At 42.2% G+C, this 24,696-nt stretch overlaps 1 protein-coding gene and 1 long non-coding RNA gene across 2 annotated transcripts in view; both read right to left on the reverse strand.

The window, feature by feature from the left end:
• Nucleotides 1–19,470, reverse strand: part of ADAMTS12 (ADAM metallopeptidase with thrombospondin type 1 motif 12) — a 272,991-nt gene extending 253,521 nt beyond the window's left edge. The window contains exons 1-2 of the mRNA XM_023528495.1: nucleotides 18,996–19,470; nucleotides 11,782–12,143 (exon numbers count right to left, since the gene is read on the reverse strand). Coding sequence (XP_023384263.1) covers nucleotides 11,782–12,143; nucleotides 18,996–19,122 — 489 coding nt within the window. The 5' untranslated portion in view covers nucleotides 19,123–19,470. The remainder of the gene's footprint in view (nucleotides 1–11,781; nucleotides 12,144–18,995) is intronic.
• On the reverse strand, nucleotides 589–9,343 carry LOC111737459. Its single transcript, XR_002779447.1, has 2 exons — nucleotides 8,952–9,343; nucleotides 589–5,135 (listed from the first exon to the last, which is right to left on the reverse strand). It is a non-coding gene; the product is annotated as an uncharacterized LOC111737459 (long non-coding RNA).
• Nucleotides 19,471–24,696: the final 5,226 nt, after the last annotated feature.

Below are 24,696 nucleotides of genomic sequence, written 5' to 3' on the forward strand. Positions count from 1 at the left end.
GGGGGGGGGCAGGGGATAAAGGGGGAAGGGTGAGTCATCCTTTAATGGGTACAGAGAATAGGAAGTTGAAAAAGTTATAGAGATGGATGGCGGTGACGGTTGTGCAAGAATGTGAATGTACTTAATGGAACTTTACACCTAAAAATAGCTTAAATGGTCAGTGTTGTTATGTATATTTTCCCACACACACACACACACAAAGTCTATAATCAATATTTCTTGAAGGACAGGCAAAAAAGTTGTTCTGAGAAAGTAAATTGATGGGGGGCTCTGGGAGGCAGAAGTAAGTGGGAGACATACGTTGCACCATAAACCCATTTGTATCTTAAATTTTGTAGCATGTGAATGTATTACCTGCTGAAAAATATTATAAATGAAGGGGAAAATCTAGAGTCTTCTAGGATATCACTGGATCAGCAATAAAGAACATGATGGGCCAGAGAAGGAGTGAAAACTTCAAATGCCAAAATTCAGGTAGAAAAATGTTTTTAATTAAGGAAAAAGAAATAATTGAAAATTTTAACTTACTTTGTCCAAAATACTAAATAATGAATAATAAAATATATGTTAATTCTAGGGCATTGCAGATAAATGTGAATAAATGAAATTATTTATTGAACATATTTTCTGTAGGACACTGAACCTTCTACTTATTCTGCAATTATAATAGTGACATAATAAGAGCAACAATAATAATGGCTATTTTCTAGAATATTTACTCTGTGCAGGACACATATTCAATATTTTATTTAATCCTCACAGCCAACGAATAAAATAGGTATTATTAGATTAGCCAACTCTTACAATTTCAGAGATAATTTGACCAAAGTTACAGAGCTAATTACCCAAATATATCTAAACCAATGGCCCACCAGGCTCTAAACACTATATGTCTCTCATGAAGTGGCCTTCAGAAATTTCTAGGGTCAATTATCACGGGAAAAGGTTGCATCATTCTTCTTCAACCCATGCATTTCCACAGCAAAGAAAATGTAACTAACCACCCCTACACAACTTGGGCTAGAACACTATTTCTCACTCTTAACTTTTTTTGACATTTGTTTTTCAGATTCCATTTTCAAAGAGTTTTTTACTCACCTATGAATTAAAAAATAATCCTGTTTTTGCACACACCGTCACATAATGGTATGTGCCTCTACTGCAGATCAGTCTAAGTGCTGAGAGCTTCTGAGTCTGATAAGATAGTAGAAATTATTCAGCCTTCATCTCCCAGACAAGGAAGCTGGGACCTCAAGGTGTTAAAGGACTTATGAGCAGCCAGACATACAATACAGATATCTCAACTCCAAATCCAATGCTTTTGATAAATCAAAGCCTAAATCACAGTGGACTGGGCTAGAGATTAAAGTAAAAGGGAAGAAAAGTCTGCTTTATCAAACTTGCATCTCTTTATTGAAACAGTTTAATATAAGCAAAATTAACTAAAAGAGGGAATTATTTCCAGAGAAAGAAGGATTTATCAGTAGATCTCAAATCCTTTCCTGGTCATTTGCCAAGGCAACTGCCATCACAGTCTTCCAGATAGAAAAGAATACCCACTCAGAAGGGAAATTGCATGTTTGCTCCCATCCATCCTCCAAGCTCAGACGTGCCCTCTGCTCTAATGCAATTTCAAATAAATGATGGTCAAGGATGTTTTTACATCTCTAACTGTAACTGTAATTTCATCCATTTCTTCCGAATTATATCTTCAGATTTAAAAAAAAAACCTTTCTGTGGACTTAATTAGTATTAACTATCTCCCTCCCTCCATTCCTAACACACACACACACACACACACGCACACACACACACACACCTGCTTCTCTACCTGCTATAAACTCGACTTGTCTGGGAGCTCTGCTTTGGGCAGCCCATTTTCAATGTTCTTTCTCCGTCAAGCTATGTAGAGGTCAGAAAAGAGATAAGAAACTTATAGAAATTATATAAGTTAAATAACTTATAAGTTATATAAATAAGCTGATTTTAGCTAATAGTTCAGCCTCGTGTGTTCCTTCCGCAAATGTGCTTAAAAATAGGGGAAAAATCACTCTAACACAGCAAGAGCAAAAAAGAATGGAAAGCCAAAGAGAAAGCCAAAGAGAAAGCCCAGAAAACCCACAAGCAGGTAGGGGGGAAAAGAAATCAATCATTAGAGATAAGCTGATAATGTTGGAGGATCGAAAGAGAAATTCAGCTGCAAACTTAAAAACAAACAAAAAAAAGACTTGCTAGAAGAAAGGAAGCTTGCTTGGAAGATAGTGATATCTGATGACCTAGTCAGAGACTGTGGAAGCTGTGCATTTTTAAATTGTATGACTCATTCCTTAGGGTCAAAGCAGACATTAAGTGAGAAAAAAATTTCCAGGGAAAAATTTGTCTGTAAACAGGATGGCTGGTGGTGAGGGGTGGGTGTCTTGGTGAAGGGGAAACTCAATGACATCAAATGAGAATATTAGTATGAAATTTTGTAACTCTGATAAATCCGTTTCTCGGAATAGCTAACTGTCCTCCTAGCCAGTTTCACCGCAGAACCATGAAGGAATGTGTAAGTTAGAGAAACTGGGTCTGATAGGAAGCACTAGTGTACAAAAGTCACTCTTTTTAAATGAATGCCTGAAATATCTCAAGGAGGAAAACAAGCAAATCCAACAACATATACCATTGGGAAATCTCAGGTCATGGTTTTTTAATGTGTTTAGAGGAAGATTTTCCATGTTTGACTATTTGAGAAGCCTTAAAAGCAAATAACCAGGGATAATCAATAAAGAAGGCAAATGGGACAACTGCAGGGTTAACAAACGGCTTATGGAGAAGTGGAAAGAGCAACACACATGCACCTTTCCTAAATCCCCAGTACATTTAGTCAAGGATAGAAGTGAATGGAAGTAGGGTGGCACCAACCCAGGAGCAGAGGCCATGTCTCCTGTCCCTGTTGTCTCTGGGGTACCCTGCCATAAGGGGCCCTCTCTGCATAAGATCTGTCCATGCCAAGGACATGGATTTGACTATAACAAAATGCAGAGAACAGAAGAGCAGCAAAGGATGACGATATGTATACATCTGGCCACTATAACTGGTCTTATTTGCTCACAAGGTCCCATGTATCTTTTCGGTCTTTTTCTGAATGACAATATCTAAGATTCCTCTTCCACTCTTTCACCCATCAACATTGATTAGCATGGCAGGATCATTTCTAAGCATCGTTAGGCATTCAGGTATTTGCCAAAAGGATGCAATAAATAAAAAGATGAACTCAAATAGAATTAGTATCTGTGTTTGATGGACCAATGCTTAACAAATTTTAATGCCTGTACAAATCACTTGGGGATTCTGTTAAAATTTAGGTTCTGATTCAGCAGATCGGGGTAGAATCTAAGAATCTGCATTTCTAACAAGCTCCCAGGTGATGCTCAGGCTGCTTGTCCATGGACCACACATTTGGTAGCAAAAACCCTGTCCATCTGAATTGCAGACCCAAGGAGGCAAAGGATCTCATTTCAGTCAAAAATAAATCAGTCATGTCACACTAAAGATCATCAACAACCAAGCAAAACATTTTTTCAATTATCAAACCTAAAACCCAGGCCTCTCATCTTCTCATTTCTCAAAGTCAATGGAGACATATTTTAAAGGAACTGGATCTTTCTGAAAGCTAATATTTAAGCTTCCTGGACCTACAATTCATGCTGTATCAAAAAAGAAGAGAAATATTAATACATAAACATCTATTGGGAAGCTCTGGACACTTAATCTTTAGTGTCTGTAATAAAAACAGAAATGAGGTTCAAAGTCAAGCTTCCAGGAAAGAGAAATACAAGAGAAGGAAGTCACTTCTCTACGCTGCATTGCTGTGAACCTGTAAGCCAAGTAAATATCCAACAAGAAACAGAGCATCTGGCTTCTTGCCTCCCATAATGGCTGAGGATCGTTCCTTCTCTTGCACCATCCCAAGATCACAGAGAACGTCCCTAATTCAAGATCCAGCAAAAGGACGAAAATACTACTACTCCTCAAAATACAGGTTCTTCAGGTCCCTCTCCCACTTCCAATCCATCATGCTGGAAATGCACAAAATGAACCTGATGAATTGAAAAGCAGAAAGACAAAAAAGAGAGGGACGGGGAGTAAAAAAAAAAAAAAAAAACCCACTCATGTTTATGAGCCTGTAACACCAGGCACTAATAGGAATCTCCTGCCAGCCCAGTTCCAGCCTCATGTCTGAGTAATAATGGGTCTTACCAGGCAACCCCCAAAGGTCAGGGGCCAGGGAGAACTCCTAGGCCTGGGAGCAGAGTTACACAGAGCATTTCTTTCCCTCTTCTTGGTGAGGAACAACAAACCCTGACACACTGGCCTCCCACAACTCAAACGAGCGTTTCCTGCCAAGGAGCCACGAAGTTTCGGGTCAGGAAGCAAGGCGAGAAGCCACGCTGGGAGTTTTCCCACACAGTTCGGCAGCGGATTTCATTCCTCGGCCACATCACCCCGGGCGGCAGCCGGAGTTCAAGAACAAGAGGGCAGAAACGGTGACATTCTTTGTACAAAACAGGAACCAGCAGGATGTTCCACGTGGGCCAGGAACTGCACTGCATTTGAGGGAGTCATATGGTATAAAGCACATCCCTCTCAATAGAGGCGCCATTTTTAAATGTCATTAATCTCATTTGTAGCATCCACACAGCAAAACACAGAGAAGACTTAATTCTTACATTTTTTGGAAATTAGAACCTAACACGGTTTAAAGAATTAAAATTATTGTAATAGCATAGCCTAGCGAAAACTGGCACCTTGCTGTTTAGAAGCTGGAAAACTATCCCAAAGCTTCAAAATGTCCTGCCATCCTAAGAGAAGGCAGATTAAAGTTCTTTTTGGTGCATACCTTCCATTTGTTCTGGTGACAAAAATTAAAATTTTCACCTCAATGTAAAGATAGCTACACAAGAAAATGAAGGGATGCCTTCAAATATGGCTACTGGGTATAGATTTCGGCAGAAAAGTTTCACTCTAATTTTGAGTATTTGTGTGAGAGAAATGTTTTTCCTCTACACATATCTGTAGGGTCTGAGCCTTTACATAATTGTGCCTTCTGGAGGAGGCCTCCTCCTTTATGTTCCAGGTCACACAGTTGTTCCCTGGGGATGAGAAGCAAAGACCCCATTGGTTTCAGGACAGAGACACACACTTGTTCTCCAACATGAATCAAAGACGAGATCAGGAGAGGGAACTGGTCATGTCCTGCTGCAGCTTAATGGGAAAAGAGCTGTTACTAATGCACACACACCCCAACTCTCCATACTGCTATTTGAAACTAAATACCTCAGGCTTTGGGGAAACATGCTGGCGATGGGTTTTTGCATTCTCATGTGATTGTCACTTGGGGGCCACAGAGTCAGGCCAAATTCTGTGGGTAGGGGCTTCCGTGGCTACTATAGTAGCACCCATTTGTGCAAATTACAAGAAAGTATGCAGAGGAGACAGATGAAATTTTAAAAGGTGCTTTCCCCAAACAGATGAATTTTAAAAGGCACCTCATCTAGGCAAATTACAAAAAGGATGCTCCACTTTGGGCTAAAAGATTATACAAAGGCCCCTTTTCCTCCTGGGGCCAGGGCTTGGTTTGCCTGGCAGAGACCGAGCTGTATTTCGTCCTCCACTGTTCCTCTTCATAGGGTACCCTTGCAGGGTTTGCAATGCACAAATGGCCCGGTGGGAACCTGCAGCTTTAGGTTGGGGTTTCCCTGAAGGAGACATTCCTGGAAAGAAATACCTGTAAAGAAGAACTAGAAACAAAGATGGCTTGAGACTGGGGTGAGGAAAGCTTCCTCCTTTCTCAGAGGCCTCATGGTTGGGCCTGGGACACAAGAGAAAAATGTTTCAGCACGTCCCTTAGCAAAGAGATTTCTGGTAGAGTGATCCTTGCTACATATCGAGAGGCCAGGTGCTTGGTTAGAGACCCTCTTGAAGCTCAGCCTAGACTCTGAGCACAGCCAAGGTGAGCAGAAGTGTTAGGTTATTATTTGTGTTGTACAGCCCTTCTTTTTCTATGCAAACCTTCAATAAAAACTTACTGAAAAGTATAGCTTGAATTCTGATGTGCTTTGCAGAACTAAAGAAAGGCCCAAAACAGGTTTAGAAGAGAATAGCCAAGTTGGTAGCAGTGTCTCCTTCCCAAAGTCAAAATGATGGCGGCAGTTACAGTGTTCTTAACGTGATGAACCCAGGAGAGCCATACGGCAGAGGCAACATCTCACTGCCATGATAAGGAGCCAAGAAACTGGGACCCCATCAAAAGGAGTTTGGGAACCATTCAGGCAGAAGTCAATGTGGTGGCATCCAAGCCTTTGTTTGGGTAGTTGAGGAAATATCATCTCATTGTGAAGCAATCGGCTGGGAGTGTCTACAAGAACTTGGAACAATATAAAGGCTAAATACTGAAATAGACACATTGAGCCATTCAACCAGTATTTACTGAGTGCTTATTACGGAACATAGCTAAATGAACAACACAGGGTGAGGGGAAGAAAAGTTAAGCAAAAAAAGAAAATCTATCAGGTATTGTAGGTTCTTTTTTAAAAATAAAATAGTCGTTGTGATAGAACACTGGAGAAATATACTTTAGATTGAGTGGTCGGGGAAGACCTTAAGCTGAGACTCAAAAGACAAGGAACAGCTACGTGGAGGTACACGCAATGGTGATGAGGCCAGAGTGAGCTCGGTACATCTGAGAAACAGAGAGGCCAGAGTGGCTGGAGTACCATGCAGGAGGGCAATGTGTGGGAGAGGAGGGAAGGGAGATGGCTAGTGACCAGATCAGAGGGAGCCTTAGAAGCCAGGGCAAGGTGTTCAGATTTTATTCTACTGTGATGACAAACCAGTAGGAGACTTTAAGCAGAAGAGGGCATTGCTCTAGAAATGTGTTTAAAAGTCCAGCCTTGCCACTATGTGAGAAATGGCTTGTAGGGAATTAAGAGAAGAAACAGAGGAACCACTTGGGAGGTCAATGCACATGGTCCAGGCTTTTCCTTAGCTCAGGTGACTAGGACTAGGGCAGGTTTCTCAGCCTCAAAACTACTGACATTTCGGGTCATATAATCCTTTGTTGTGGAGCGCTGTCCCGTGCACTGTAGAAGTTCAGGAGCATCTTTCATCTCCACTTACTAGATGCCAGAAGGAATCCCCCTTCTCCAGTTGTAACAACTAAAAATGTCTCCAGTCATTGACAAATGTCCCCTGGAGGGCAAAACTACCCCTGCTGCAAATAACTGGACGAGAGTGTTAGCTGTGGGAGTGGTAGATTCTGAACATAACAGAAGGAAGAGCTGACAGGATTGGCTGATGAGAACAGATACAGAGTGTGAGAGAAGACAAGAGTCAGTGATGACATAAGTCCAGGGGTTTTGACCTGGCAACTGGAAGAACGGAGTTGACATAGACAGCAGTGGGGAAGACTATGGGAGGGAGAATCAACAGCATTTCTTTGAACTTGTTGAATTTGAGATTCTTCTTAGGCATACATGTAGAAATGGCAAATAGGCAGCTGAAGGTCCAAGGAAATACTGGAGTTTTATGACTACATTCAGTAGTTATTCACATACATCTGCAGAGACAGATGTAGATGATATAGATGATAGATAGACAATAGAAAAATGATTAGGTAATTTCATAGATAGATAGATGATTAAGTAGGTAGTTAGAATGACAGACAAATAGATGGTACTTTCAACTGGTCAAGGTCACCTAAGAAAAGTGTGAAGGTAGAGAAGAGGGGTCCACAGACAAAACCAACAACATTCTAGTAGTTAAAGACATAGAAAGGAACAAAGGATATTTATTGAGTCAGAATTGTCAGCGTGGTAGGTAAGAGTAAAATTATAATAATATAGTGAGACTTAAGCCAAGAGGAAAAACAATTTAAAAATAGAAATAATTATTCATATCAAATGGTGCTAAGATATCAAGTACAGTAATAGAGAGGCACCCGCTGGCACCACAAAGTTTACTGATGACTTGACAAGAACGGTTTTAATGAGATGTCCCAACAATGTGGGTGAAGAGACTCAGCTATCCTTACTAAACCAACAAGAGGACTGGAACACTTTCTAAAGTACTTTGAAGCTTTTATCTACAACAATGTAAGGTGAACAGAGCTGACTAATGTGATTATCCATATTTTCAACGTAGGAATAGTTTGCAAGGAGCATATCAGGGTTAAGGCAGTCATTAAAAAGAAGGTTCTTGCTAAAACTTCCCAGACAGGTTGTACATTTAAAAGCCTTTAAGAAGGGATTCAAATGAAAAGGGCACTGAAGTTCTTCAGACTGAAAAGAAATCATAGATCATATTAATGAGGCATAGAAACTTAGGTTACACTAGAGCAGACTCTTCTCCAAATATGCCTTGAGTCGATGAGCCAAATCCCACCTATGAATAAACTGCTCATCTCACCAGCCCCCATCTTTCAGCACTGGAGAGGACACTGAGTTTCAGCACGAAAGAAATTGATATCTTTCTACCAGACTAATTTAGAATCAGAAAGCTCACCAGAACGGACTATTTCAAGAATAAGTATCAGTGAACAAATCAAGGGAACAAATTTGCACAAAACAACTTCAATAATTTTTCCCCAAATAAATTCTCTAATCCAGAGAAGAAAAAATACAAGGCAATTATTTGAGTCCATTTAAGAGCCTCATTCTCTATTCACGTTAACCTATGGGAAGATAGGCCTGCCACCCCACAAGGACAGCCTACTCAATGGGCGATACAGATAAGGGTAATGGGTTGAGAGAGTTCCCGTGAGAAATATCATCAAAGTGGGATTTATAATTTTTCCTAAGAAGACCATATAATTCTCACCTCGGGAAGGAAGGAAGACCAAACATCATGGACCTTTTATTTCCACCTGTCAACCGAGGTAGGTCTCATGGGCAGACTTGGAAGAGACTTACCATGTTCAGGGACCGAAGACTAAACACAGCAAATGTCGATTCCCCCAGATTAATATAGGCTTAGTGCAATCCTTGTCGCAATCCCAGCAAGTTTTTTTTGTAGTCAGATTATTCTAAAATTTATATGGGAGGGCAAAGGAACTAGAATTACTAATACAATTTTGAAAAAGAAGAATAAGGTGGGAGGAATCAGTACCTACCTGATTTCAAGATTACATATACGGCTATAGTAATAAAGTTATGGTAATGAAGATGTTATCGGTGGAGTAGAAAATAAAACTCAGAAATAGGCTCACACGGATATGTATATATGTCCAATTGATTTTTGACAAGTGAAGAGGCGATTCAATGGAGGGAAGGTAGCCTTTTTAAAAAAAATGGTGCTGGAGCAATTGGACATCCACAGGCAAAAGAAAGAAAGAGTAAAAAGGGAGGTGGGAAAGAAGGGAGGGAAGGAGGAAAGAAAGGAAGGAAAGAAGGAGGGAAGGAAGGAAGGAAGAAAGTGAGGGAGGGAGGGAGGGATGGAAGGGAGGAAGGAAGGAGAAAATGAATTTCTACTTAGTGATACAAAAATTAACTCAAAATGAATCATAGACTTAAATATAAAATGTAAAGACAAGGAGGAAACGGAGGATAAAAAGGAAATGAGTAAGGCTATAAAAGGACGACGTGAGAGACTGCTGATAGAAAGGTTGGGCGTCTTGACTATCAATGTCAAAATCCTAGCTATGATAATATTTAGTAATTTTGCAACATGTTACCACTGGGGGAACTGGGTAAAGGTTACACAGACTTCTCGGTATTAATTGCACACGAATCTACAACTATCCCAAAACCAAAACTTTAACTAAAAAAAAAAAAAAAAAAAAACTAAAAAGAATACCTCTTTCAAAATTTTAATCCATAGCTGAGCTCAAAACAAGAAAGAAAATCTCTATGTGCCAAAGGGAAAGGGAAAGAGAGTTGAGTGGGAGTGGAAGCTGAATGGCCCTGGAGAGAGAGCCATGGGCAGCTATTCAGATGAGAGGTCTAGACTTAATTCCCCCAGCAAGAGCTGGAATGGAGGCTACTGTCTAATACAGAACCAAGAACTGTATTTACTTCAATAAAGCCTGAGCTGAGAAATCCTGTTCCTGACTGTGAACAGGCATTTAAAACATTTGTTTACTGATTCAGGTGTACAGTTCAGGTGTTCAGGTTGTGGGTGCCTAGACCAAGTCTTTAGGGAAAGTGGAGTAGTACCCCATGAATTGTCTGAACCCCAATCCTGTATCATGCATAAGTGCGGAGTCTAACATTTTGCACTATCATCCTGGTGCAAAAATCTAAACCGAAATAATAACAACAAATTAACCTAGAACAAGCCCTGGAGGCCCCTGGCAACAGTAAATCTAAAACCACCCCACTGGGATTCTCATAGGTCACAACTCCCACTGAGGATGAATTCCAAGTCTATCTGATTCAAGAACAGTTTCTCCATCAAAGAACTCAGAATAGAACAAATCAACTAAACTGTTCAAAAGAAACAAATTCCATAACTTCAGAGTTATAAAAGTGTTGAGGGGAAAAGGATGATGACAGAGGGAGAGCTACGGAGCTGGGGACATGGGCTATTCTGCAAACAGCTTCCAAGAGGATGGGCACCAGAGCTGAGCGAAAAGATATTAAATGGAGGAAGGAAGTCATCCCACAGCTTGTCGTGGGTAACTTCTATTGAGTCTTCAATCTGCAACCATCCTGAGTCCGCTCCATGAGAGACTAAATGAACTTCAAATTATAGCCAACTCCAAGAGAACATAACCTCCTACATCAGGATGACCACATCTGAAGCAAAGAATATGCCAGCCCTGAGCTACAGGAATGAGAAGCAGATGTCCTCCCTCCACATGAGAGTGTTTCTTTCCTCAGAAAGCCTTCCCCAATGCCACCTCTGCCACCAGGAGCGGTGGCAGGCTGAGCACCAGCATATCCTACACCTGCCAACCTGTGAATGTGAGTGTGCGGGGTAATCCCTGGGTGAAAGGCAAAATAAATATCCTGGAGATCAGACCTCAGACCAGTGATCAGGAGAAATCAGACTCAAGTTCAATCACTTCCCTTGGGACTAAGTTCACTCTAGGTGAGCATCAGCGAATTATGGCACATGGACAAATGACCTTGAAGCCAGCCAGCGTGTCTGCTCACAGAAAGGAAAGAAACTCATTTGCTTTGGTGCTTTTTTTTATAACCATCCATTAATTGTTTAATTATATGTGAAAGGCTTCAAAGTAATCCCAGTGGATTGGTTCTTCTGGCAAAATCATTTAATGATTTGAATCTAAAAATTTTCCATCATCTTGGCTACTACCACAAAATTCCATTAGTTAATATTTGCTTCTTGGTGCTCCTATATATAATTAGTATGAATCTGAAATCTGAATTTGAAAATGTCCATGTGGTGGTTCTCACTGCTTTCCGGGGCCATTCGAAAGTGAAAAGTCCCATTACTCTATTTCTAAGCCTGGAATTAGGCTAAACGGTAAGCCCTTAGAAAACACAAGATGAAAGTAGGGAGCAATTTAGAGCAGTGGTTCTCAACCTGACTGCAGGCTAGAATCACCTGGGCAGAGCTGCTACTTTAGAGCTCTTACACCCCCATACCTCCAGACCGAGCAACTTTTAATTTTATGCACTTTCTCCCCGACCTGCTTGGACATTGGGACCATCTACATCTTCAGTGCTCAACTGGTAAGTGTTGAATGCATCTGTGAACCCAATGGCAGTGGGTGTGCAGGTCAAGATGCCAGGGGTCTGGGAGCAGAGGAGGGAGGCGAGGGACCCAGGCACTCACCAGTCCGTGGCAGGAACTGAGGGCTGCAGTCCCGATTCTGGTGCCCTCCTGCAGAACCGTGCCCTGGAGATGGCAGGGGGGCGCCGAGGAAGCCACCATCTTAATATGGGAGAGGTTCCCATATCTCCTCTCCACAATGTAGCTTCTGGAAAGAAGTCCCTGATTGACTGTCAAGTTAAAAAACAGGTCCTTCTCCTCGTGTGAAATCCTATAGTACACCCGGTCCTCTGGGCCACCCAAGTCTCTCTTCCTCCTGCTGCTGGTGAAGGCGTGGTGCAAGCCATATGACAGAAAGTGCCCACTTGCATCGACGCGGACAGGAGCCACCACATAGTATTCTGGCAGGCCCTTGATGACATGCTCTGAAAGAAAAAAGGATACAGAATAAAACTGAGGGAGCCCTGCTGAATCTGTAGCAAGGCAAATGCACTCCCGTTGCTCACTTAGATTTTAGTTTGTTAATAGCAAAACTCCACTGCTGACTTGCAGTGTTAAGACCCCTTCCACCATAAAAATGCTGTCAACATGAAATTATTTGAACAGACATGGGACTCCATCCTCGTGTGTGTGACCCTCTGAGCTCAAAGCTTAGGATGTCAGATGTTTTACCAGAGCCAAATTAAGGTGCAAATTAATTCATGATGAATCCTGTTAGGAAGACGGCAAGTACGATGAATGGGAACATTTCAAGTTAAGAGCTGTTTAATATAAATCACAGGGCTTTGCTGTTCATTATAAGGAGTTTAGATGCCTCGGGAATGTCCCATGAAGTCGAGTTAATGGAAAAATGCAAAAACACAGCAAACTCGTCACATATGCTCTGACAAACCTCACATTAATTACAGCCTAAGTGTTCGGTAAGGTAGCAGAGAGTGCTTAAAAGAACTTGGGTGGTTCTTTTTTATTTTCACTAAATATACAAAAAGAAAGGGTAAGCAATCTGAGGCCTGGGCTCAAAACGTGAAAATTGCCACTTTAACATTGCAAGAGAGGAACAGCTCTTCCTTCTACACGCAAGAACACACACGCCTTTTGACTTACTCAAATTTAGGTCCCCACCGCTCCTTCATTTTTATGTTTGAGAATAACAAGGGATCTAACGATTAGGGAATAATCATTACTCTGGGTTACAGAGTTCTTAAAGCAAACCATGAACCAACTTAGAAGATAAACTAATCCGCTCGAGGAGAAAGAACAAAAGGGAGAAGAAAACAATTCTACTGGTCACTTCACAGCTCTACTTGCGCTTTCTAACTTGTATCACTTTGCTTGTGTTGCTTCCCCAACCACTATGTTGTTTGCGCTCTCTATCAATATCCTGTTTATTCCTGTTTATGCTTTAAAGTCCCAACTCCAATCCTCTCTCTTCTTTCTCTTAATGTCTCTGGCTGAAATTCCCTCTCCCTCTTCTGAACCCCCATATCCTTACTTTCTGTAGCTCCCAGAATGGCCTTATTTGACAATATCTTTTGTTTATTACATTATTTATCTCCAAACCCTTTGGAGGCCAGAATCTTGAACATCACAAGTGCCTGATTCATCTGTGTGGATGTAGAGGTGAACACATTTGTAGCTGGTTAATTAAAAGAACTGGACCTGATGAGCTAAATTATAAAAGATCTTTTTTTCCTCCCAGACAACTGCCTTTGAACACACTTTGTAGGGTCGTTCATTTCTGCCTTGGATAAAATATGGGGCAGAGCACAGAGTTTTCACTCTTAGGTACTAATAAAGTGTCTCAGTTTTTAGGTGTAAAATGTCCAGACACATTGCCTTTAACTGAAGAATCTGGGACCAGTAGACCACATAACCACATGACAGATCTTAACAACAATGCCCAGTGGAAAATGAGAAATAAAGCAAGTTAATACAGAGCCATTTACATTAATGGTAAATACGTACACACAAAAACAATACTATAAAGTTTACCAGGACATATGCAAACAAAAAATGCATATGGAAGCTGTTCGAATTATTTTCTATGAAATGGTTTTCTATGAGAAAGAATGAAAGTGGAGAATGGGGACACAACGCATAAATAAATAAAACGAGAATGGGTTTTGCACAAATTAATGATGCTACTATGCCACGAACTAGGAGACAAACTGACTCAGGCCTCCGTACTGCCCCCTCCGCAGGGAATATCTGGACCTCTTTAGTATCAGAGCTGTCACTGCTCTTCCAAGTTCAGACCTCAGGAGAGGAATGGCTGAGCTGGGTGAGGCAGATGTGGTAGGCTTCTGTTAGCAGTTCTCTAATGTTTCTCCTCTCCTTTACTACTCACAACGATGTCTCTGGCTCCTCTAGGGTTAGAGCAGTAGAGGAAAATTCAGGGCAAGAAAAATCATATTCGACTGAGTATTACTGTCATCTGGCAATGGCACCCCTGTGTGTGAGGTCAATGTCCAGATGCTGACACCTCTCTCAAGAGAATCTCTTATGTCCCTCACAGATCCTGTCTCTGAAGATACATCTCAAAGAGTTAGACATAAGTTTTGAAACTATAAACGAAAGACCAAAGCACCTCTTGCCCAAAGAATAAAAGTGCAAACAAATTTAGAGCTTTTCACCAAGTTGCTTTTGATCTAATGGGTTTTTGAGAGAGCCAACATCGGGTGGATGTATGACAATATAATGATAACAATTAGCGTAGCCATTTAATGAGCACTTGCTATGAGCCAAGTACTATAAGTCTCTCCTCACCCAATATTCATAATGACCTTGTCTTATAGATTATGATCGCCATTTCATAAAGAAACCGAGTCTAAGGGAAGGCACGGAGCCAATACGCAACATTACTTGGATTAAAATCTTATGTTTCCTATTTCAAAGTCATGTGTTTCCCACCACACTTCACATACATAAGCAGCTGCACTTGAGAGTATAACGGAGTAGAGGCAATAGTCGCTGCCCCTGGCAACGATGACCTGGCAAGAAAAGAACTGCTTGACTTCTTGAAGAGGCCTCGATTTGCTCAGCAATAAATGGAGATGACAACTGCGTCTTCATCGGGCATAATAAAGAGAAATAAGACTGGTCTTGCCTCTTGCTAACGAAGCAGCTAAGTCATGTCAACCCATAGGTGTGGATGGAAATAGGAGGCCATGGACAGAGCATGGTTTATGTTGGTGGCCCAACTACAGTTGTCTCATCTATAACTTGGGCATAATAATAACAATATCTACCTCTTAGGGTGGTACGAGAATCCAATGTATTAATATATGTAATAGATTTAGAATGTGCTTGACAAATAGCGCTCACTAGACATTATTGGTATTAAAGGAAGAAACTTGGCTACCAGAGATCACCGTGGCCATAAATAAATGTATCCTCCAAGCGGAGATACAGAAGAAACTCACACTCACCTCGGTTTCCTCTCAGTAGGTGCTTAGTTTGGAAGATTAGGTAGCTATAACCTTGGCCAACAGAAATTAGAGTTCAGAGGAGATATGACAGAGATAGAGAAATAAGATGGCAGGAAATATTAACAGCTCCTAACTTTTACCATTTCTATGATTAAGTATAGCACTAAGACTACACCAACTTGGTCCCGTCTAATGCTCACAGTTCTCAGGGGTGGGTATTATTAATGGTGTCCCTTGTCTTAGCCTCCACTCTCACCTCTGTAAAAAAAAAAAAAAGAAAGAAAGAAAGAAAGTGAGGTAAGGATTCATGTTGGCACAACTGGACCCCAGAGCCTACCCTTCTAAGCTCTGCCCTAACTGCTTCTCAAGGGTCTAGCACTGAGCACCAGATGTCAAGGCTGAGGCGAGGCTGGGACACAGGGTTATGATATCACAGTCTACACTAGGGTTTATGGAAATAAATTGTAGGCCCTGAATGTTTTGATTTGCCTGGTTTAAAATTCAATCTGAAACCTTTGGCCATAAATTCTAACACTTCATGAGAACTTTGAATGAAGCCTGTTGGCACAAACACTTCTGAAAATACAAAAGACCAAGTGATCTTATACCCTCTACTTAGAAAGAAACGAAAGAGGTGAGAGAATATTTACCTGCCAGTTTTTATAAATTTTAGGTCAAATCTATACTTATTATTCATATTTATTCCTATCTTAGAGAGCAATTGAATTTCAAAGACTCCTTACTGAAAAGGGCAGTGAAATTTCTGTAATGGAAGTTTATTTTCATAATTATCTTCCATGGGTGGTTGTAACCTTTTGACTGTATTTTTATTATAGAAAATTACATATGCGGAAATGTTGTGAAGAAGTAAGTTAGTCCCTTTGAAGTTGTAAAAAAAAAAAACACTGGATGTTGGATTTGCTCACTAACCTCGTAACTAATCCACAAACCATAACTGCTCCTTATTATTAACACAAACAAAATATCAAAACTGTGAAGCCTTTTCTCACATTAAGAAAATAGCTGAAATCATTTCTTGCTGGCAGAACTTATATTTTTGCAAATGTCATAAATGCGTGATAACATTTGTGTCGAAACACTCTGCATTCTTGCACAAGCCTGTGCAGCCCAGAGCACATCTCTAACATGGGGTCAAGGGCCTACCTTGTTGATTTCATGAAGTCGTCGGGAGCAAAGGCGATCACAGAAGTGACTGGTGACTTGTAAACAGTCCAGGGAATAACAAACCTAAGGGGATATCACTGGCTTGGAAGAGAGGCAATATGTTGTACACGAGATTAATATTTCCCATTGTTCTGATGCTAGATTGGGAACCTTGCGGATAAAAGTCATTGCACCACTGAGCGATGTGGAAAGAATACTGAGCAGAGTTTGTCAAATCTGCCTGTTTCTAGTCCCAGAAAGGGTTGCGTTTATCTCTATATTCCTTCCTTGGTCTAAAATCCCGACTGGGCCCGACCCTTTAAACGAGAAGGAACCTTAGTGGTTATCTAGGCTCTAATATGTTTCTGACTGGTGGGCCCTGTGCAATTCCCTTCAGCCCTCTGGTAAACTGGCATTTGGTAAGTGCTCAATAAATACATGTTGGCTAACAGACTGATCACCTCGGTCTCCCATTCCTCACCTGTAAAAATAAGAAGGATAAGAGAGATGATGTCTAAAGTAATTCGCAAGTTTAAATGTTTGGAATTTGGGTGCAATTCAAAAATGCCGTCAGAGTGCAAATGGAAGTCTAGGGGCATTGGCTAATCACGAAGCAGCAGGCAGGTCATTTGGAAGCAAAACCCAGGTCATCCTGTTCCCAGGAAGCCTGAAAATTTCCCTCTCTAACTAGTTGGCTAGAACTCTGCTCAGAAATTTCTCTTTTGCTTAAAATGTGGATTATTTGTAAATCCATTAGTGAGTTGATTAAGGTCGAATATTTTGGTGTAAAGGCTTTTAAAATCTGAAATTATTTTTTAAACCTAAAATGTCTAGGCATCGCCAATAAGCTCGCAGCACTTTACAGCTATTTTTCAATATCAAACTCTCAGTACATACCCCTAAAGGTGACCAGGAAAAACAACCATTTCCCACTTTCCAGAGAGGAGAAAGCAAGGCCCCATAGTGTGTGCTCCACGCTAAGCTGAATTTGCTTACAAAGAAGATGTGGAGCAAGCAGAGCTGAAAACCAACCCAGAAGAATGTGTGTCTTTGAACCAAACTACCTCCAAATGCCCTGGGAAGTGCTCGCAGGCTTTGTGAGGCTGCAGAAGAGAGACTTTTCACAAAGGGGCTGTTTTTCAAAGAACAACAAATGCTGCTATTTTAAACTTGGGGGTTGGAGACAGTATCTGGACCGTTTACACAAGCGAGTGCTGACTGATTGACATCGAACCCCAGTGTCTGAGGGTTCCAGCTTCCAAGAAAAGCAAAGGGACTTGCTTCTGATGGCCCTTGAAGTCTCAGCAGATGAGCTTTCCAGCAGTTTTGGACTTTGCAACGTAGGCAGAAATCACTGCCTGGAAATCCTAAACAAGGACAGGCTGGTGATGTCTGCCACCCAAATGGTCTTGGGGATGAAAGGAGTCAGAAAGCCATGGAAACTTCTCAAGACTTGAGCAGCAGACACAGGACTTAATGGATGCTAACCTAGCACTTGGTGCATGAGATTGCACACGCGTGTGTGTGTGTGTGTGTGTGTGTGTGTGTGTGTGTGTTGTCTCTATTACAACTATAGGGCAATGTTGCTTGACTGTAAGAGGCCAGCCTCTGGAGTCAGGCTACCTGGCTTCAAAACCTCACTCCACCACTAGCTAGGCCCACACATTCTCCATGTTTCAGCTGCCTCATCTGCAAAACAGGAATAGTTACAACGGTCCCTGCACCCCAGGAGGCTGTTGTGGGTGGTCATAGGGTGGGCTGACACACACAGAGTGCCTTAGCAGTCTTGGTGCATGTAACATTCTCCAGCCACACAGGCCATTACAAATGCTATGACTGTTTTCTCCCAAAAGCACAATGAACTCCCCACCAAACAGGAAAGTGTCTCCGACCCTTCCAAATCCAATAAAATAGCAGAGGCAACAACACCACTCTGCCAGGGTGTCAGGCTTAATAATAATAATAATAATAATAATAATAATAATAATTAATAATAATAATAATAATAAATTATCACAACTCCTCCAGTATGTCTATGGCATCATGAGTTTCACAATATTCAGAAAGAGACACAACTGGCTGTGATCAGGGAGGCAAGACAGGAAAAGGTGACCCCCTAAAGTGGTAAATTTTCCCCCAAAGGACTGTTATTTTTAAAACACAGCCCTAAGTCTTTCCAGGAAACCAAAACACAGCCAAGATCACTCGGGGGAGGCGGAACGGGGGAGGCTCACGGTGGTGGGGAGGGCACATTTCCCCTTCCCTGACCCGAAGTTTAAAAGTAACTAAAAACACTGTAATAATGCCTGCCCGTAGCCAGTTCTAACTTTTTTTTATAAAATCATTTCCACATTCAGAATTCTGAAAACTAGGAGATTGAAACAGTGCAGCCTTTAGGAGACAAAAGAGAGAGGTGGGGGTGGTTACCAGCTACCTCTGGAGTCCTGACTGCAGCAGCATCAAGAAGAGCACGATATTCACCTTTTAGTAAGAATTAAGGTATCATCACCTGAAACACGGAATTCCGAGACACTCTATGGTACAGAGCTCCCAGCTCAGATTTCCTTACAAATCAGCCAAAAGGCTCTGCAGAGTTCAGCCAAGTGGGGGAAGGGAAAAGGGAGCCACCGACTTTTCACACGTTTTACCACAGATTTTCAAAGGAAATAAATAAAAGCCACCAACCTTGCCTCCTGTCCGGGAAGCGCACCTGGCCCGGCTGAGGGGGTTCCCCATAGCACAGGCCCCCAAAGTTCAGGAGCTGAGCCACCACCAAAAGGTTTGCAAGCCAGCTCCTCTGGACACATGGCATGATTCGGTTGTTGGGGAGAAGAAAAGTCACCAAGTTTTAGCTCTCAGCTCAAGAAATTGAATCCTCGCCTGTGGCTGAGCGGGGAGACGCAGAGGTGCATGGTCCAGGAGTGGGGCGGGAGTGGCCGCAAAGCTGCCCAGATCTCCTTTCGCTTTTTTTAAGCAGAAAGGGGCTAGGTACCTTGATTTCCCTTCCCTCCTCCTGAAAGGGGAGTGATTTCAGCTGAGAGCGGCTGCTTTGCGCGGGGTGTGGAATGAATTGGAGCTGCAGGGCGCAGCCCACCCCAGATCCCCACCCCGCTGCCTCCCGTGCCCGGCCTCGCCGCCAGCTCCGCGCATCTTCCTCCAGGACTCCCACCCCCGCGTTCCTCCGGCCCCGCCCAGAGCCCGGGAGAGCCGGCCAAATAGGGGAGCCCCGCGAGAGCCACCCTGGGCGGGACTCCGAGAGGGAGGCCCGCAGGCCAACCCCTAGCAAGGCCGAAGTACTGGCTGAAAATGCTTAGCGCTGAGATGGGGCAGAGGGACCCCGCTTCCCCACCCTCCCCAGCTCAGTGCTGCCCCCTTTCCTGCCTTCCTCCTCCAAATTCCCAAACTTTTCCTAAATTTGCTCTCTCTACCAAGATTCCTCAGTTGGTCAGACTTCTCTGGGATCCCCTTCATGGGCAGACTACGACTCCCATTTGCAAAAAATAATGGACAACTTTTCTCTGTCACATAAAGGAAATCGGTCTGAGCTAATCTAGTTTGACCCTGGACTAGCTCCTTCCTCTGTGCGAAAGGCAATAGGACCAAATGATCCTGAGCCGCTCTGAGTCTGCAGGTCTCTCTGGTGCTTTTCTCCTTTTAGAACTTTACTTCCCGGCCCACCTCCACTCACCCGAATGGAAGCCGGGACAGTGGAGGAAGCAAGCCAGGCCAAGCAGGCGTGGAGGTCGTTCTCCAGTTCACAGGAACAGGCTGCCCAGGGAGGGGGCGTCCATTCAGAGGCTCAAGCTTGACATCACTGAGAGCATGCCTCCAAACAAGGAGCTTGCCAGACTTCCTGAGAATTTACTGGGATGATCCAGCCAAGATTTTGCACCTCTGGACTGAAAAAGGCTTTCTTACTCCATTCAGGAGGAATTTGGCCCCACGTTGGTTCGCCATGGCTTCCAGCCAACCAGACGTGTTCAGGGAGAGGTGTCCGATACCAGCTCATCCAACCTTGCCCAGAGAGGGGGTCGACCACGTCAATGTACTGACCCAAGTGCAAGCTGGTCCTCACGGGCCTGGGCAGAGAGTCTGCAGAATTTCAGACTGAATACATACATACCACGACATGTCAAGGGGTATGTATTAGTTTCCTGTTATTGCCATTACAAATTCCCATAAACTTGGCAACTTAAAACAACATAAGTTTATTATTATTTTACAGTTCTGGATGTCAGGAGCCTGGGACCTCTCACTGGACGAAAATCACAGCTGCATTCCTTTCCAGAGGCTCATTTTCTTGCTTTTTCCAGATACTAGAGGCTGCCCACATTCCTTGGCTCATGGCCCTCTACCCCCATTTCAAAGCCAGCAGTGGCCAATTGAGTTGTTCATGTCACATCACTGTGCCACCATCTCTTTTTTCCTCCCTTTCCACTTATAAAGACCCTTGTGATTACATCGCCCCCCACCCCCAGGATCATCCAGGATGATCTCTTCATCTTAAAGTCACCTGATTAGCAGCATTAATTCCATCTGCGACCTTTATTCTCCTTGCCAGGTAAACATAACATGCGTCTTGGGCCAGTCAGAACTGCTGGAAAAGGCAAGAAAATCAGTAAGGCAAGAAAGTCAGAACTGTGTATTACCCAATAGGCTTCAGTGAGAACAGCGTCACTTCTGTGAAGTCTCTACCGAAGATACATAGCCTGAATCTAATAATGAGGAAACATCGGATAAACTGAAGTGGAGGGATAGTCACGAAAGGCCGTGAAAGTCTGAGGAAAACTGCAGAATGATTCCAGATTGAAGGAGACCAAAGAGGTATGACAACTAAATGCAAGACACAATTCTGAATCCGGTCCTTTGGTTATAAAGGACATTGCTGGGAAAATTAATGAAACTTGAAAGGAGAGAAAGGATTGCATGGTAGTATGGTATAAGTGTCAACTTCCTGATAGTGATGGTTGTGGTTAGGTAGACGAGGGTCCTTGTATGTTAGAGATTCACATTACAGTATTTGGAGAGGATGGGGAATCTAGTTGACAACTTACTCTCAAGTGATTCAGAACACAGAAAGGTTTGTTTTTTTTTTTAACTTCTAATTTTTCTGTAAATTTGAGGTTATTTCTAAACAAAAAAAAATCAAATGTAACAGTTTGGTCTCATTCTTTAAAATAATTTAACACTTGGTGGATATGCTGCAGAATAGCATAATTCGAGAAACCTAATCATGAGAAGTTAGTAGCCAATTAAGTGCTCAGGTGTGGTGGTCTCTGGGCACCCAGGCTGACAGCTGTGGATGCCACCATGATCAAGCCAGTCCTGTGTCGGTCCTGAACCACATGGGCGCCAGCCCCTTTATTTCATTCGGCTTTAAAGACTAAGTCTGAATTAAAAAAGAGTGTTCCTATTGTTCCTAAGCTGAGAAAGAAATTAGGAAGGAGTGAATCAGGGAATTTTTTAATGCTACTGCCTTAACAAAAAGAGAATACTTCGATTATTCATTCAACGATATTTATTGACTGCCTTCTATGTCCAAGCATTGGAAATATAGCAATGAATAAAATAGTCAGAGACTCTTTTCTCATGCTTGTATGTGCCCTAGTTTGGGTTGTGGGAGGCAGAGGCATAGAAAGAAACAAACAAGTAAATAAATATATAATATATAATAAGATAGTGATAAGAACAGTGTAGAACAATAAACAGGCTAAGGAGGACAAGGAGTGATTGAGAGAGTGGCTCCTCTTTATACAAGGGAGTTATTTTTCAAGGAGTGATTCATTAGCTCAAACTGGAGGCAAGGATAGGAAAGATGTTTTGTCTCTACACACTCAGTTGCACAGAAGTAAAAACTGGAAGAGAGAGACCAAAGGTTGGGTTGATTCTGTTAAGAAACAATAACTCCACTCACTAGTCAATGCGGCTCGATCACGGTCCTGGAAATCAGACCAGATTAGAAGTTCTCTCATGGAGAGTAGTGTCGGGAGGGGATGGAAGTATCAAGGAATGTCCGCAACCCTACTTTATCCCACTTTATAGTCTCTTAATCCCCTGAGCTCAACCAGAGCCCATGAGTAGCCTGGGTGCAGATCTCCTTAGAGGAGGAGACCAGCCAAGAATCAGGGGTCCCAGAGGGCCACTCCCCTGATATTCGTCTCTGCTTTTTGGTGTCTTCCCAGGATCACTGAGAGCAGACCATCAGCTGTGCCTCCCAGGAAACTCTAAAATGACTAAATGAGATTAGTTCAGGTAGCAATAAGGATTTTACCATTATAGTACCTGGTTTTTTTTGTTTTTTTGTTTTTTTTTTTTAGTTTTATTGAGGTATAATTGACATACAACAACCTGCACGTTTAAAGTTACAATTTTTTAAGTGTTGACATATATACACCTATAAAACCATTACCACAATAAGTTTTGACATCCATATATGTGTTTGTGTACGCATGTGTGTGTGTCAAACCAGAAGTTTTCTCCTGCCCATTTGTAATCCCCCACTCCTGTTTCCACTTACATCACTCCCAATTAAAGGAAGCCGCTATCCTGCTTTCTGTCACTGGAGATTAGTGAGCATTTCTACAGTTTTATACAAATGAACTCATGTAGTATGTACTCACTTTTGTCTGCCTCCTTTCAGTCAGCATAATTATTTGAAATTCATGGATATTTTGTTTGTCAACACTTTGACCTTTGTATTTCTGTATAATATTCTATGTATGGATCTACCACAATTTGTCTATTCATTCCCCTTGTCACTATTTTTATCTGTTGACCATTGGAAAAATGATGGAGAGAAAACTTGGTCATGGACACCTAACCTAAAAGCAGGCAGATGTATGTACACCACTAATTCATGTTAAAGATCTTTTCATGTAACTGACGAAGCCAGGCCCCTAAGTGTTCCAACAATTACATTTCAATGGGCAGGATGTATTTCTCTTCCGGGTCAAGTAATTTTAAAACATACACATCAAAATACTAAAAAATCAGCTTTGAAGTTAACCGTGGATTAAGATAAAAGTTCTCTTTATGGTTTTGTAGAGTCTCAACAGAGCTTGCCCACACTGCCAGATAGCGGTTAATTTATCTCCACAGCCACAAGATGAATATTTGTGGTGCTTGGATTCTTCAGAGCACAGAAAGCCAGACTCTGTGCTCTCAGAGACCCTCTATGCCTCTATGACACCTTCGCCTTCCTCAGTCATGCTTTCCAAAGGGTGCCTACCAGGGTCGCCTCCTTGGCAATGAGAAGGCCTCGTTTGTTCTCCATAGACCCTCCGAGTGTGGCAGGTAACAACGGCTCACACGATTAATTCATTGTTTTGTTGACCTGCTAAGTCTGCACCAAGTCTCCTGAGAGGCCTCCGAGAGCAAAGGGTCACCATTTCCTGCTTTAAAGTAGCAGCAGTGATCTGACTAAGGCATTGCAATTCATCTCTTGAAGGTGAGAGAGGTGGTGTGTATGGACAGGCTGAAGGAGACTTTGAAACCCGGTGTGAGGAGACGAGGGACACAGGTTAAGTTTATGAATCCATGGAATAATATGTAAAGCAGAGAGAAGTCTATGAAGGACTTGTAGAAAAAAGTGGTGTTATCAAGTGGTGAATTAGAAGGTGGGCGACTGAGCTACACATCAGGCAGCAAGATTCACATTAATGAACCTTGCGATTCGTTATGATTGATTTTCCACTCGATTATAAACTGTAGGTACAGGGACTGTGTTTTATTCATTTGTATATTTCTCTCAAAGAAAAAAATGGTAAATGAATATTTGACCAGAGGATGAGTGTGAGTGGGTGACTTAGTGGGGAATGTTCTGGGGGAAGATCTGCTTTGAGGCCAAGAAAACACCCTTCCCTTAAAGAGCTGGCTTCCTTTCCAGACTCCCATCTGACCTTGGGAAATAGATTCTGGTTTTAGTGTTAGACTATTCCCTCTTCTCTTCGCCCTCAGGGAAAAATGTTTTCCTTCGTGGGCTTGCTTAAAGCAAATGTAACTATTTTAATCACCAGTCACTGCAACAACAAGAGGTTTGCTAATATTGACCTAGGGGACATTTGTTGCAACAGAAAAGCTATATGTACCTCAGCAGAAGGTGGGGCATTGGCCACTGCTCAGGGAATGATGGCAGTGTTTTAAGCACACCCTCTTTGCACATGGTTGTAGCTCCAGCATCTAATCTTAGAACAGAGACAAGAAAGAAGAACCAGCGGCTGGCACTCTACTAGTGAGCATTTGGCAAGTGAGACCCAAATCCCAAATCTACACGCATTTTTATTGAGGGGGAAGGGGATACAACATCTATAATTTACTTTAAAATATTTTATTATCAATACTATTAGTATGTGTTACTTTTAATTTATACCCTAGAAAAGAAAGAACA

This window comes from Pteropus vampyrus, unplaced genomic scaffold (assembly GCF_000151845.1).
Source record: "Pteropus vampyrus isolate Shadow unplaced genomic scaffold, Pvam_2.0 Scaffold27, whole genome shotgun sequence".
NCBI classification, from domain to species: domain Eukaryota; kingdom Metazoa; phylum Chordata; class Mammalia; order Chiroptera; family Pteropodidae; genus Pteropus; species Pteropus vampyrus.